We start from the raw sequence: 15,593 nt of genomic DNA on the forward strand, positions 1-15,593 counted from the left end.
AGCTTCTCCTCTATCAGAGTACACCTTACCATTTTCTATTTAATTTTTTGGGTTTAATTAATGGCGTGTTGATAATAAAATTGTACTTCACATTTTAGAGATAATAAAAATACGGATTGGTAGTTAGGTTATATTTAATATTTTTTTGTATGTTTTCTGATAAATTTTGAATTTTATTTCTTGAAGCTCAACTGTTTTGAGCACTTTTATTACAATTTTATAGTACAAAATTCTGAAACTCAATCAACTTAATCTTCATTTTTACTTAAAAAAATGTAAATTTTATTTGTAAAAATAATGAATTGAAGTTTCTCAAATCTCTTAGAATTAGTACCATAAAAAAATTTAGATCACTAATTATGTTATCCAAGCCGAATGGATGTCGATCTGAATATGTCCCTTTCCTTCTAGAAGACTTGAAGGTATTTTCTGTCGATATGGACTAGAAAATTTTGTGCAAATAAACATTTTTTAATTGGACAAGAAAAAATAGTGTGGTCTTGTCAAGTTCACTAAAAATTTAAATTTTGTATTACATCTAACAAAAGAAAAAATATTTACTGAGGTTTCCGTAGCAAAACAAAAACTTGTGTTTTATTATGTGAACATGTTCGCAATTGACACATAGCACAAAAAAGTTCCAATTTTCAATGAAGTTGTTATTATGATATTTCATGGTTATAATACCTTTTAGTCAAATGAGAGAAATATCATCGATTTCATTTAACACCAATCAAAACATATTGCCCCCTTAAAAAAAACTAAAATAAAGAAACATAAATATTCTGAATCAACATAACAAATTAGATCCTTGGTCCAGACTAGGGCTGGCCAAAAAATTCGAGTTTCGTGATTCGATTCGGGTTTGATTCGGGTTTGATTCGAGTTTAATTTGATTCGAAATGGGTTCGAATTGAAATGAACCAAACCAGGTTCGGTTCGGAATTAATTCAAACCAAACCCAAACCTAGCCTGGTTCGATCAAAATGGGTTCGATCATTTTTATGGTTCGAATCTCATAATAACATCGGCCGCCCATTTAACTGATGAAATTAAAATCCAAGATAAAGAATCATAATTTAACTTAGCCGATACTCTCTCGCTCTCAAATCTCAATAACCTAGTTCTCTCTCCACCTCTCCCTAACTCACTCTCCCTCTAGCTCTAAAATCTAGCCGACGCTCTCGGCGACTGGCTGTCTCTCCGGCTGTCACTCCTCTCTCCAGCCTAGATGACTGTCTCTCCTCTCTCTTCGGTCGTCTCTCAAAGTTTATACCATGAAAGCCGTCTCTGGTGTATTTTTTCATGAACAATTTTTCAACTTAAACACTCATTTCATAGTTCATACCGGTAAAAGGAAGCCATGTGAATTGTCTCGCGAGAAAAAATTAATGTATAAACTACCGGTATAACTAGGACTGCTAAAAAAAAATTTAGTTTGTAATTCGATTCGGAAAATGTGTAGTTCACAATTAATTCAATTCGAAATGGGTTCGGTTCGAAATGAATCAAACCAGGTTCGATTCGAAATTAATTCAAACCAAACTCAAACCTAAGATAAGTTCGGTTCGATTCGGTTCGTTGCCACCCCTAGTCCAGACGGAGGGACGAGCTCCTCTATCTCCTTTTCTGAAAAAATAAAACAATTTTTGCAATTCAATCTCTTTTTCGTGGTGACCCTGTCAACCATATCCTCTTGAAAATAACTTGCCTGTGTAAAAAAAAATAAAAAATAAAAAAGATCCTTTTACATACACCTATGGACCTAATTGATATAATTTATTATCAGTAAAAACATTTTATTGAATACTAGTTAAATTGTTTATAACGCAACTCTCCTTATTAATTCAACTAAAATCCTATATTCTTCAGCGGTATACATAAATCCACACACCATGAATATAATCAGTCAAATTGACCCCTGTAAATTCAAAGATATTAAATTGTGCAATCCAATTTCTAATTTGTGTAGCAACAGAGCAGGAAGAATACTAACTTAAGTGATACGTCTTGATGGTTGCCCACAGAAATTCAGTTTGTGTTACTTTGCAATTCAAAACATTTTTCTAAACATACAGATGGGAATTAAACTACCACTAGATTGTTCACTAATCCGTGATCGAAACAATTAATATCTTTAATTGTTTAAAATCAAGCACCAAGCACTAGCAACTTGACCGGGAAGGGGAAAGTCACTTGTTGATTTTTCAATCACCACTTATTGCAATGGAAGTTGCAATATTATTTCCAACAATTTTCCATGTTAATGAATTCGGCCAGCTGTGACCACTAGTCCACTACTGCATTCTTTTGGCAAATACTTTATACTTGACCTATTAGAAGACTTTGACGGTTGACCGCAACCAAAGAACATGATTTGCTCTTTCTATTTATAAAAGCTTCAGGTTACACTCTCAGTCACTGTATAACAAAAATATGAACTCAGCAATTTCCTTCCTCTGTAAAATGTTGCCAATTTTTCTCATTTTCCTCTTTGCCTCTCCTGATGCTTCTTTAGCTAAGGCTGTCATTCCCCCCTCATATGCACAACATTGCGGCTCCATCGCACCTGAATCCTCCCCAACTAAACCACTTTTTGGCGCTTCCAATCCCTTCCGCATTTCTAATGGCTTCTTCTCTGCCGGAAGCCCTATCAACAATTATCTTGCCCTGTCAACAACCACCAACGACAACACCACCCATGGCTCCCAATCTCGGGGCATCTTTCATTTCCAGCCCGGTCAAGTTCACCTCACAAATGACGATGGCACTCGACAACTCGAAGGAACTCTTGTGCTTGTTGGAGAACGAGTTCCATGGAACATGAGCAAAAATCCTGTCTGGACTCGTGACTTTGACAAGCGTAGAAGGGTTGTTTTTAAGCTCTCAGGTTTCTGGTCAGAAGCAAAGGGAAAACTTTGCATGGTTGGTACCGGAGAAATCGATCCTTCACAACAAGACCAGGTTGCCTCCCAGCTCGCTGTTGTATTAAAACTTGAATTTCCTAAGGAATCAACAATAACAACGAGTATAATCAAAGGCTCCATCGAGAGCTTAGACACAGACAACACACTGGCCTATTTCGAGCCCATCTCCCTTCTTGCCTATGCTCAAAGGAAATACCAGTACACCATGGCAGAGAAAGCAGAGGAGTCTTGCCCTCATCTTTCTCAGGAGGAACCAGTAGGATCGGATAGTACTTCTATCTGTTCCATCCTCATAAAAATCACGCGGTACGAGTCATTTACTTCTAGTGATCTTATTGATTTTCTAGGATTTAGATTCTTGTCAGTTGGCCAATTTGTGTGCTCAGATAATGGAAAAGTGCAACTGTCCATGGCACTCTCAAACAAAACAACTTTCTCATCGTTTGGTCAACCCCTCCTACCAGAGAAGTCGCTAGTGGCAGAGGGGGTTTGGGACTCCCATAACAGTAAGCTTTGCCTTTTAGCTTGTGGTGTAATTGGTAAAGAGTACAATTCCTCTGTTGTCGGAGATTGCTCTCTTGGTCTTACCTTCTGGTTTCCAACCACCTTTTCTCTGAAGCAACGCAGTACCATGGTTGGTCGTATGTGGAACACGACCGATAATAGTAAAAATGATGGCAATAAGATGGTTTCTGTGCATAGCACAGATATATATTCAAGTACCGATGTTCCAGGTCTGAAGTATGAGTACACAGAACTAGATCGGGCTAGGAAATACTGTAATATTAAGAATTTTGATTCCAAGATGACTGGGAAATTCCCTGACGCACAATCATACATGGATATGAGGTTTTACTTCTCTGTGCGAGACACAAAGGGTAGACAGATATGGGGAAACGCACAGCAGATTTCAACTGGTAAAACTTACCATGGGAAACAATATGGAGGTCTCGATAATGGGGATAGCATGTACACCACCGGAGGCACGACAATTCCATCAAGCTCGAGTTTGGCAGATCAAAATCGTACAATTTGGAAAGTCGGCTATGCAATTAGTTACACAATTTGGGATGGGAACTATACCGACTCAGTGCAAATCTCTGCTGAGGGCATATACAACTCTACAATGGGCACACTCTGTTTGGTCGGATGTAGGCAACCGAGCTTCCGGCAGACACAAAATGATGAAATTCTAAACAGCAGTGCGAGAATAGATGACAGAAATTTAGATTGTGAATTCTTCATTCAATTTCAGCTGCCTCCACTCGATTCAAATATTGAACAAGGAAAAGGCATGATCACGAGCACAAGGGCTGACTCAGATCCATTGTTCTTTAAACCACTTAAGGTCTCAATTTCTCTCATGCACCGAGTCCATTCGATGCAAATCGATAGGATGGATGCAGAAATAATCATGGTTATAATCTCCCTGACCCTCCTATGTGCATGTTTATATGTGCAGCTCTGTCATGCAAGAAAGAATAGTACCATCCGTCCTCTAATGTCGATTACAATGCTTGTGGTATTAACTCTAGGCTGTATGGTTTCCCTCATTTTAAACACTGAGGCTATGCTTGTTCCTGCTCATAACCGACGTCATCGGGGGTTTTTTCTAGAAAGTGGAGGGTGGATCGACACAGTCAATACAATCGCGAGGCTTATCACCATTGTCGCACTACTCATTAATTTTCGTCTTCTTCAATTAGCATGGGGCTCAAGAACGAAAGAAGAAATCACGGTAGCTATCTCCCGGAGTGCTGAGAAGAAATCATTGATGTTTTGCTTGCCTTTGTATACTACAGGGGCTTTAGTTGCATGGTTTGCTCACTCACATTTCGCCGAACTTCGCGGTTCAAGCTTCTATAATCGCCGTACAATCTTCGATGGTCTGGCGCGCTATGTCGGGTTGTTGGTTGACAACTTTCTGCTCCCTCAAATTATCTTCAGTGTGTTCTCACAATCCAAAGAGAAGGTACTAAATCCATTCTTTTATTTTGGAGTAACTGGCGTCCGTGCTGCACCGCACGTCTACAATGCATACAGAGCATGGTGGTACCCAGTGAACTTCAATTCTTCCTACATTTACGCCAATCCTGATGAGGATTATTATTCTAAAATTTTGGATGTAATTATCCCTTTCGGAGGACTGTTGTTTGCACTTATTGTGTACCTTCAACAGAGGTTTGGGGGTAGATGCTTTCTTCCAAAGAGATTCAAACAAGGTGCCGGCTATGAGCTTGTTTATGTTTCTAATATTTAGAAGGTGAATGGTTACCAGTAATAAGAGGCCGAAATACTATTTTCTGTTGTAACAGTATCAGATATTTCCAATATAGGATATTTGCAGTTGAACTTCTTGTTAATGCATTTGTAATATATGTGCGTTTGTATTAAACTTGTGTGAACTTTATCTTGTTAATGCATTTGTAATATATGTGCGTTTGTATTAAACTTGTGTGAACTTTATCTGCCACCTAATGCAAGCAACCATGAGCATGATTATTTGTTATTTTAACTGTTTTGCTTGAAGCTTTAGCAGATATAGTGTTCATAATAATCTATAGCAGACATGTTTTAACAATTTTAACTAGATGAAGGGGTGGATTTAGAATAACTGGTCTCTTTGATTCATTTGACCCCCAATTTTTCTTGTTTCTTTTTCATTCATCATTTGTTAGCATTCCGATGAAATAATATTAGGAATTTGTCAAATGTTAGCATTAATTTAGCAATAACAAAGCTAAAGTATAGATGCTTGAATGAGATTGGAAGGCCCAAATGTGGTGGCCTTGCATATATAAGCCTTTGAAAGTTGGTCTTATCAAAATTGTATTGGAGTTCAAAATGTAACTTGTGATAAACATGCGAAGCCCAAAGAGAGCAGAAATTGTGTGTGTAGAGCTTTTTTGTTAGGGTTAGTCAACAAAGGTTTCATGCCCTCTTTTCGCGAATTCAGGCTGTTGTGTCTTTGAACGGTCGGATTAGCACAAATGACGATAAATTTAAAACTTTTTAAATTTTATATTTGCTTTTTATATAAAAAAATATTATTTAAAAGATATAGATGTTGGCTGAATTAAGTTTCGTCAATTTCAGTCGAGCACATATTTTCAATCCTGCCTTAAATGTACATGAATTTTGAGATTCGTGCCAGTTTAAAGTATCTTATTCTACCAATTCATGTACCTGACTGGATCTGAATATGCTGCTAGTGGTTTGCTAACGGGTTACCCGTGACCTGTTCCGGGTAACCCGTTAGGGGTAACGGGTAGGGCGGGTAGACGGGTAGGACGGGTACGGGTACAACCCGCAACGGGTAGACGGGTAGTTTTCCCAAAACCACTACCCTACCCGTTTATTACCCATACCCGTTGCGGGTTGACGGGTACAGGTATCCCGGGTACGGGCGGGTTTTTTTTTTTTTTTTTTTCTTTTCTGTTTTTTTCTGAATTTTTATGCTTTGAGATTCGTGCCAAGTTAAAGGACATCCCGGATGGAGTTTAGATATAGGGGTCCGTTTTGAGATTCATGCCAAATTAAAATTGATGACTCAGATCTCATTCTACTCAGTCAGGTATTGCAATGGATCTGAATTCTATAGGGTGCCGCCAAAAAAATTTTGAAATTCAAATTTTGTAACGGGTCAGGTACGGGTACGGGTAGACGGGTACGGGTTGGCGGGTAGACGGGTACGGGTACAACGGGTTTTTTTCAAAATTATGTTGTCCGGTCCGTTTATTACCCGTACCCGTCTACCCGTTTGTACCCGGGCAACGGGTACCACGGGTAACGGGTACGGGCCGGGCAAAACGGGTTCAACCCCTAACGGGTTTAGCAAACCACTATATGCTGCAGGGTGGATGTCAATAGCAAATAACAAATTTGAGTAAAATAATGGCCCTCTTAAATTTTAGAGCCAAACAGACTTTAATGTTTACAAAATAAGGATTGCAAAGTCTATGCATGGAAGTAGAAAAAAACAGTATTGGTCATATTTTATTTGAAAATTCCACAAACAAGCATGAATTTTTTTTTTTATTAATTCCAAATCTGAAGAATTGTAAAACTGTGAATATCATATGAAACATTTCTATTTCAGATTCTATTTGTTCTGTATATTAGAATTCCTATTTGACATAGAAGAAACATTGAACACGAATTATATAGTTTTTTTTTTTTATCAAAATCAAACGGAGTTAGAACACTTTAAAATATTTGGGCTCAACAACTTTTTTTAAAGAAATAAAGAACAGCATTGGACTCGCAGCACAAGAACCAACATAAAAGTATCCACCGAAATAAAATATCCTGTAAAGATTTAGTTAGGCTCTACCAGGATGCATTCACATGAAGCGAGTCATAACAGCTCTTCAGTCACGATTCACGAGTCACGAGCATAGTAATATGATTCACGAATAAATCGTATTTAAGACTGAGCCGAACGAATCCGCGTTTTAATCGGCTAAACGAATTTTTCCCGAACAATTCGTCGAATTCGCGAATTTTACGAATTAAACGCGTAGCATTCGCGTGATGCAGCAGAAAAAATAGAAAAGTTATCATGACTGGAAAAGTAGAAAAAGACAAAAAAGCAGGCCTACTCCGACTCCCTATGCACTGGCCCCTGTTTTTACACCTCTACTTATAAATTTGCCCTTGATATTTGATCAAATTACTATAAAACCAAGCAAGATCTTATGAATTCCTCCACGGTTTATGTTCCCAATTTTTTTATGGGAATTCACGCCTCAAAAATGATAATCAATATTAATTCAACAATAGATGGAATATGACTGATCGATTTGTAATTAGCATTCTATTTTTACACTAATAAAAAAAATTAAAATGAACGAAACAATCTTTTTTTTTTACAACTTTAGTATTTTAGTATATTATTTGGTGTGTACAAAAACGAATTATTCCCGAATTATACCCGAATTATACCCTAATTATACTGATTTGGTGTTTACAAAAACGAATTATTTCCGAATTATACCTGAATCACGAATTTTTAACCCCGCCGAACCGAACCCGAATAATTCATTTGTTCCTATGGTCACGAGTCACGACAATCAATAAACTCAGGCAACATGAAAAACCACAAGAGAAATGAAACATAAATTCTAGTTTACCATAGCTGACACGCGACGATAATCTAATGGAGCTTGCCCTTTGCTGGAGGGCCCACCACATGCTGCTGATAAAGACTGGACAAGATTTCCTGTGACGTTTCACCTGCTTGAAACGGTGTACCAAAAATAATTACTCATTTCTCTTATAACAAAATATAAGCTGATATAAGTGCATCAATTGATTTCTGTCAATTAAATTAATATGTCATTGTTTTTTTCTTAAAAATATTAAGCAAAGTATCTACTGAAATATCATTAAGGAAAGTAAAAAACATTTTAATAATTACAATGATTGTTATATGTGAAAAAAAAATGCTGAGTATTCATGATTCGTGAATGTAACATATTTCACAATATGTTTTTCGTTTGACATAATAAAATAAGCATGGAAAAATATTATTTAAATAGACAGGAATACACAATAGGGGCAAAACTTTAATGGTAGACCTACACTAAAACACTTCAAGTTAGTGGAAAATTGCAAAAAACTAGTAGTACTACCCCACTTGTCAGGGAAATAGAAAGCCCCGTTTTCGTTTGCTTGGTGTTGGCGATAATAGAAAGTTCCTTTTGGAGGAGACAGCGAGATACTGGTCACTGGGCACATATATAGAAATGAGTCCGAATCTGCTGTAATCCCGGAAGGAATTACAGGGCCCTAAAATTCCAATATCAACCGTTCAAATATTTTTGCACAGATCTCGAAATATTTTGCACAGATTCAAATATTCATGCACAAATCTCAAGAAAGACTAACGGTTCGGATTGGGATTACAGGGTCCTGTAGTTCCCCAAGAATTACAGCAGATTTATTTTCTATAGAAATAGAGACGAGTGCTATCCTCTGAGATATCTCAACTTTTGCGTGACCGACGTGTCCGGTGCCTATTGGGGGTGATGTACGGGGTCAGTATTACGTGGGCTTTGCGATTCGTGCAGAACGTATTTAAACGGTTAGGATTTTCCATAAAGTCACGCAAAGTTTGAGATATCTCAGAGGATACGAATTCAATAGAGACAACCTTCCCCATTTCTCTTTCTCGCCCTTTCAACTTTCTCTATTTCAATTTCTAGTCCTCTGCGCCTAATTTTTTTCTCCTCCCAACCCCAGGTATGATCTCGATCGGTTTCTAGTCTATCCTTGATTGATTAATGGTTATCTTGTACTTTCTTGAATCTTCATTTAGTGAATTTTTTCGATTTGAAAATTTTGGTCGAATTCTGGGATCCTCTTTCAGTTCGGTAGATCGTTCATTTTGTTTGGTAACTTCGATCGTCCGAACTAGCTAAAAAGATGAGTGAATATGAAGGTTATTAAATGGCTAGCTCGGCATCCATCTCAAAATCGTTTGATTCAGTGTGTCGTTTGCTATTAATCGAACTATATTTGTCAAATTCTGAGCTTAATTGTTATTTATGTGGGGTTAAAGACTCGTTCTTGATTTAATAATCGTTGGATGCAAAAAAAAATAAAAATAATTACGTATTACTGTTTGTTTTAGTAACATCAGCCCCTTTCTTGATCAACTTAAATCTGATCATCCAACTTTTGGTACTAATTTGGGGTCCTTTTAGCATGGACAAGATGGTAGTATCAGTATCCTACGATAACATTACTCATATTTCTGTGATGAACATATGAGTCTACTCCAGCTTGAATAGTTATAATTGATTTTAGTTCCAAATGAGGATGAATAAGTAACTAACCGATGGTGATAGGCTAAATTAGTGACAACTTGACCGGCACTGGCAATCCTAAGAAAATCTAATAGATATTGTTTAATATACGAATAATGAGAAATCATTCTTCCATTGTTGTTCAATGCTACTGATTCAGACCATTTGAATGCTCAACTAATGCTTAAACATCTGGTCCCTGTACAGTAGCCATAAGTTGCAACCTTAATTTGATAAAAAAATATTAATTATTATCAAAATAGCTGGTACCAAACTATAGATTTCTCTGTTCCCAATTTGGCAGATTTGCTAAATGGATAACAAAGCGAAAAGAATTTCAAGCCTGAATCCAAATGCTGCTCCCTTTGTGCCATTTTCAAGAAGCCTCACAACCAATCCCCCGCACTCAGCAAACCCAAATCCGCCTCTAGTAGAATGTAAGAAGCCTCAGCATGTACCCGAGGGAAAACAAGAGAGCACTGAATTGGCAGCTGAGTACATGCTTCCGGACTCCATTTCTGACTTTGAGGGAGAGATGACCGAAGAGCAGAGGGTGGTGGAAAACATCTCCACTATGTACCCAGAGATCCCCATGGACTTTGTAATGGAGTTTGCGAGGGCGCATGGTTATGATTTTGATCTGACTGTTGATATGCTTGAGCAGTTCTACGTTTGTCAGGTTTCATAACTTTTATTTGAGTGAATTATACAATCAGTCCTTCATGTATATTGCACTTCCCACTTTGGTCCAAAATTTTGAAGTTTCCCTTTACATTGTTAGACTTTACAAGTGTTGAGCTGTAGTGTTTGGAAAGCACATGTTTCACACTTCTGAACTGTTCAATACAAATCAAGGTTCATGCACCTCCAAAAGTACACATATTTCGGTGTAAATTGAACTGCTCCTGAAGAGTGAATCACATTCTTTTGCAAAGGATCAGAACAAAACTCGATTTTGCAATGGTCTTTTTGAATGATGGATGAAATGAAGGAGAAATATTTTGTCACGACATTTGATCACCAATTGAGTAATTTTGAACCCTTTTAATGTTCTGGGATATGTTCTACACTTGAGGGACCAACAGGAAATCAATGATTTTTTTAGGAATTGCATGGGTAATGTACACTTTTTGTTCTGTCATTTTTGGGTCTCTTGAGAAACACTAGTGACCAATACAAGCTCGGTATGCATGTTTACGCAACTTAATACGACAACATGAACTCACTGGATATGTGCAACTGCTTTTTTATACATACAAACAATTTCAATATTTTTGTTCTCAATATCTACATCTACATAAATAGGTGCATAACTACCTACCTCCATAACATAGGTGCATACCTGAGATGTGCTTGTGTATAACCCATTGTCATAAGATATCATGTGTAGGGAGCTGGATGCGTTTTCTTTTCTTTTCTGTTTTCTCTTTTGAAAGGAGGAAAGTAATTTGTATGTTTTGTTTCAGGCTGAATCTTCACATAGCCACATTGATGTGGGCTCAGATCCACCAAATTCAAAACCTGGCAGTAGTACATAAAGCTCAATGCTCATGCAACATGCAAGTCGGATAGGAAATTATAGTGAAGTATCTGCTTTAGATTTGACAGAATGATAGGAGTGTCCTCTTTCTTTATTTTCTGTGTCCTGAAAAAAGAATTTGGTTTCAGGGCCTTCAGGCTTTGTGCACCCTTTTTGTTGCTGGTTGTTTGTAAAGTGGTAACTGCATTTCTATCATTTCAAAGTGTGTAAAATTGTTATGTTCTATGATGGTAGAGTAGATGACTTTGGGCAGATTGTAGGCTTGTAGCAATTTATTGCATTTCGCCAAACTTCTAGGTCTACTTGCTCGAGTCATTGTGATTGGTGTTCTTTTGAGATGGGCTAATCATTTTTTACTTCACACATATCACTGTTTTTAAAGTTCAAACGTTGATCCGAACCGTTCAACATGATCTTTGTATTAAAATGTGCATAAACATCAAATTTTCCATCTTTTAGAAAAAAATTTATTACTTTTAGATAGCTAGAATAATATTAATTTTGGATGGTTCATGATCTTCTGAATTAATGGATTTTATTTTTTAAAAAAAGGTAAACAGATTCTTAAAAATGTATAATTTGATTTCTATGCACATTTCAATATGAAAATTATGATGAACAGTTCAGGCTTTGGACTTTCAAAACAGAAATGTAAGTTACATAATTTGCTTTATGTGCTTGGATTATCCTTTTCTTATTAAATTATCAAATTTGCTAATGGGCTTTAATGTCATTGCTGCTAGGTTGCGCAATGAGGCCTAGTTTAGATTTTAAATGTAACCTCCAACTTATTTATATGTGAATAATTCGGCATTTCAAATGATACTGATTTTCACAAAAGAGAAAGGTTGATCTTGGTCGTAGAAAAAATTTAAGCAGAACAATGTACTAACTATTTTTTTACACAAATCGGAGTCAGCATCCTTGTATATACTTTCCCAATATCAGATCAAATTCGGACGCTGGATTTAACTTTAGCATCTCAAATTTATGAATAATATTTTTTTTTTGGAAATCTGGACGACTTAAAATTTTGAAATTCCTATCAACTGTTGTCAGTTGCACGTCGGTGCCTCTATGATTGACGAAAAAATTCGGTGCCTCCATGATTGACGAAAAATTTTGGTGCCTCTATGATTGCCTTCTTTATTAAAGTTCAAACAGCCTAACTGAACAGCAAACATAATATTCATACGAAAATGTATTAGAAACCAAATTTTTCATTTTTCATTTTTATTTTTTTACTATTTTTCTAAATAGCTAAAATATCACTACTTTTGATAGTTCAAATTTTTTAAATCAAGTGATTCTCTATCTATTTAAAAGAAATTCTAAAAATGTAAAATTTAATCTGAAAATATATTTTTCTATGGAAATTATGTTGACCAGTTTAGATTAATTATTTAAACTTTGAAACGGAATATGAGTCCATAGTCCATATCAAATGAAAAAATCATCTTAATTATTTCCATAGCCTTTGTGCAACAATCATGTTTAGAAAAAAAAAAAAAAATTAACATTAGCTGGCATATATTGCCAATTTGCCATACTCTGCGCCTTTTTTTGAGAAAATTTGTTGCCTTACTTTGCATGCCGATTTGGTTATATATCATCACCGACCTAATACGGTCTCCCCATTTTAGTAAATGGAGGGGTAGTATTATTTGTGCTTTGAGATTTGAACAGTCGAGATTTTCCAAAGTTTGAGATATCTCAAAGGATGCGAATTCAGGTTTGGTAGTCTGTTTTTTTGAAGTTACTGGGCAGTGGCTGTCAAGTTGTACTTAATGTAAAACATTAGGGCGTGTTCACATGTCACGGGATTACAGAATGAGAATGGGAATGCAAATGCGAATGCGAATACAAATTCAATTTTAAAAAAGTGGGAACCCATGGGTACGGAATGCACGGGATTAATTATGGGAATATAAAAAAATGAGTATTTGTTTGTATCATGGGATTAATTAATTAATTGTGGACAATCTTTATTTATTTTAAAATATGTATATTTATTTAATTGTTTTAGTTTAGTTTAGTTATAAATTATTTTTTATTTAATTATTATTTTTGAATAGTATAGCGTTCTCTTCTGTATTGATTTTAATCAATTAAGTTAAAATTAGCTTAATATAAAAAAGTAATTAAATATAAAATTACAATGAAAAAAAACTATCATGCCACCATCTATTTATTTAGACCAATAATATATTGTAAATTTACAAAAAAAATAAACATTTAAAAACATTTACAAAAAATAAATATTTATAAACAAACAAACAAGCATTCAAAATATATAATTAAAAAAATTAGAAAACAAACAAACATTTAAAATACGTAATTAAAAATATTTACAAACACTTACAAAAAACAAACATTTAAATCATGTAATTACAAAAATTAGAAAACAAACATTTAAAATATGTAATTATTTAAAAATATGTAATTACAAAAATTAGAAAACAAATAAATAGATAAAATATGTATTAAAATATTACTAAAATGGATACAAATAAAAAAATGTTTATAAATAAAAAAAATAAAAAATACAAATTAAAAATATTTACAAATAAATAAACACTTACAAACATTAAACAAACAAATATTTAAAATATGAATTACAAAAATAAAATAAAGAGGGACCGCATTCGGATTCTTTAGTCCCACTAGAGAAAATAAAAGATTTCATCTTTCCTTATATATACATGAGCTAGGTGATTGAGAGTTATAGAAAGAAAGGGGAAAGAGAGAGCCACGTGGTGTTTGGGAGGCAGAAAAGGCAAAAAAGAAAGTGTGGGGTCTCAGCATGAAAAAGTAGGAGGAGAGAAATGATTGGGAAAATAAAATGAAGTGGTGGGAGGTGTTTTTTTTTTAGAAATGTTCCAGTATTCCAAGCAGGGGCGGATCTACTGTAGCACATCAGCTGCCCCCGCTGGATTTTCAAAAATAGTGTTAAAAAATTGCTTTTCGGACCTCTGTCCCTCCCTGGAATTCAAATTGCTCCCCTGTAGCCCATTCTGGAATTCTAATAGACGGAACGGAGTCCATATAAACTCTAAGCGAAACAAATTAACGGAGCCCAAATAGGCGCTGATCCCAAATAGCGAAAATTAGTTGAACCAAAATGTTTTTATTTTTATTTTTTATTTTTTGAATTCAAAGGCAGAGGCTGCCAAGTTGAACCAAAATGTTGATTTCAAATTCTCTATAAATGTTGAATTGTTATTTTTTTTCAAGTAATTTAGGATTTTTATTATATTGATTGGTATTTTTTTTTGTTATGTTGAATTGTACCTGATAAGCTATTTGCATCCGATTATCGCCCCGCCCTGACAAAAATCCTGCGTCCGCCCCTGATTCCAAGTTATCCTATTCGAGCGCGTCTCTTAAGTAGTTTAACAGGAAAAACTTTCAATGTTGTCTAACTTTCATTTTCAGCACTAATATCAAAACATTTAAAGTTATGTTTATAACATTTTACAATGCTACTTGCAACCATGTAAATCTCTGTCTGAAAGCATTAAAATTCTAAATCTGCATAGTTTTAACTCCTAACTACTTTTGTTTTCAAGCCCAAAACGGAAAGATTCCTTTTACCCACTTGTTTTTATTTTTTCTCTGATCATTATAATTTATTTTTCCGATGATTCGTGATGAATTTTACGAATCTAAAAATACGAACGTTTTCTATTCGATTTTATCTTTCAAATAAGATCCATGAAAAAAAAAATTTGAGTAATTTTAAAGTCATTTGTTTTTTTTTTAAAGTAAAACTTATGAGCACTTTAAATTTTTAAGTTTTTAAATCTGAGTCTATAACCATTAAAATTTTCAAGGCTTTGTACATGAGGTTTATATGCTTTATAAATGCAGTGTTATTGTTGAGGTTTATATGCTTTGTAAATGAGCTTTGTAAATACAGTGTTATTGTTGAGGTTTATATGCTTTGAAATGTTACTGTTGAGGTTCTAATTCTTTATACATGAGGTTTATATGTTTTATTCTAGAGATTTAAAGTGTTATTAATGAGGTTTATATGCTTGTAAACAGAGGTTTAAATTATTTTGAAGCAAAATTTTAAAAAAATACTGAAAGTCATAAAGATTTAAAGTGGTAAAAAAAATTACGACACAAATATAATTCGAAAGTTATTCTTCATGGATCTCATTTGAAAGAGAAAATCAGATAAAAAATATTCATATTTTTAGATTCGCAAAATTCATCACAAATCGTCGAGAAAATGAATGAGAATGATCAGAGAAAAAAAAAGTGGATGAAATGAATCTTTCCATTTTTGGCTTGAAAACAAAAGTAGTTAGG

At 34.9% G+C, this 15,593-nt stretch overlaps 2 protein-coding genes across 2 annotated transcripts; both read left to right on the top strand.

The window, feature by feature from the left end:
- Positions 1–2,466: 2,466 nt before the first annotated feature.
- Positions 2,467–5,187, top strand: LOC144563915 (uncharacterized). The gene has a single exon (XM_078313377.1). It carries the CDS (start codon positions 2,467–2,469, stop codon positions 5,185–5,187), a length of 2,721 nt encoding a protein of 906 aa, XP_078169503.1.
- Positions 5,188–8,613: 3,426 nt separating this feature from the next.
- Positions 8,614–11,637, top strand: CID5 (CTC-interacting domain 5). Its single transcript, XM_078313872.1, has 4 exons — positions 8,614–8,678; positions 9,075–9,170; positions 10,041–10,415; positions 11,203–11,637. Exons 3-4 carry the CDS (start codon positions 10,050–10,052, stop codon positions 11,272–11,274), a joined length of 438 nt encoding a protein of 145 aa, XP_078169998.1. The 5' UTR covers positions 8,614–8,678; positions 9,075–9,170; positions 10,041–10,049; the 3' UTR covers positions 11,275–11,637.
- Positions 11,638–15,593: the final 3,956 nt, after the last annotated feature.

The sequence above is a fragment of the Carex rostrata genome, chromosome 13 (genome assembly GCF_964058835.1).
Source record: "Carex rostrata chromosome 13, lpCarRost1.2, whole genome shotgun sequence".
NCBI classification, from domain to species: Eukaryota; Viridiplantae; Streptophyta; class Magnoliopsida; order Poales; family Cyperaceae; genus Carex; species Carex rostrata.

What these genes read in the sequence shown, in the direction of transcription:
- CID5 (XM_078313872.1), top strand. Translation starts at nt 10,050, where the DNA reads ATGGATAACAAAGCGAAAAGAATTTCAAGCCTGAATCCAAATGCTGCT. An exon ending in AGCAGTTCTACGTTTGTCAG is followed by an intron (nt 10,416 to 11,202) that starts GTTTCATAACTT and finishes GTTTTGTTTCAG; the next exon opens with GCTGAATCTTCACATAGCCA.
- LOC144563915 (XM_078313377.1), top strand. Translation starts at nt 2,467, where the DNA reads ATGTTGCCAATTTTTCTCATTTTCCTCTTTGCCTCTCCTGATGCTTCT.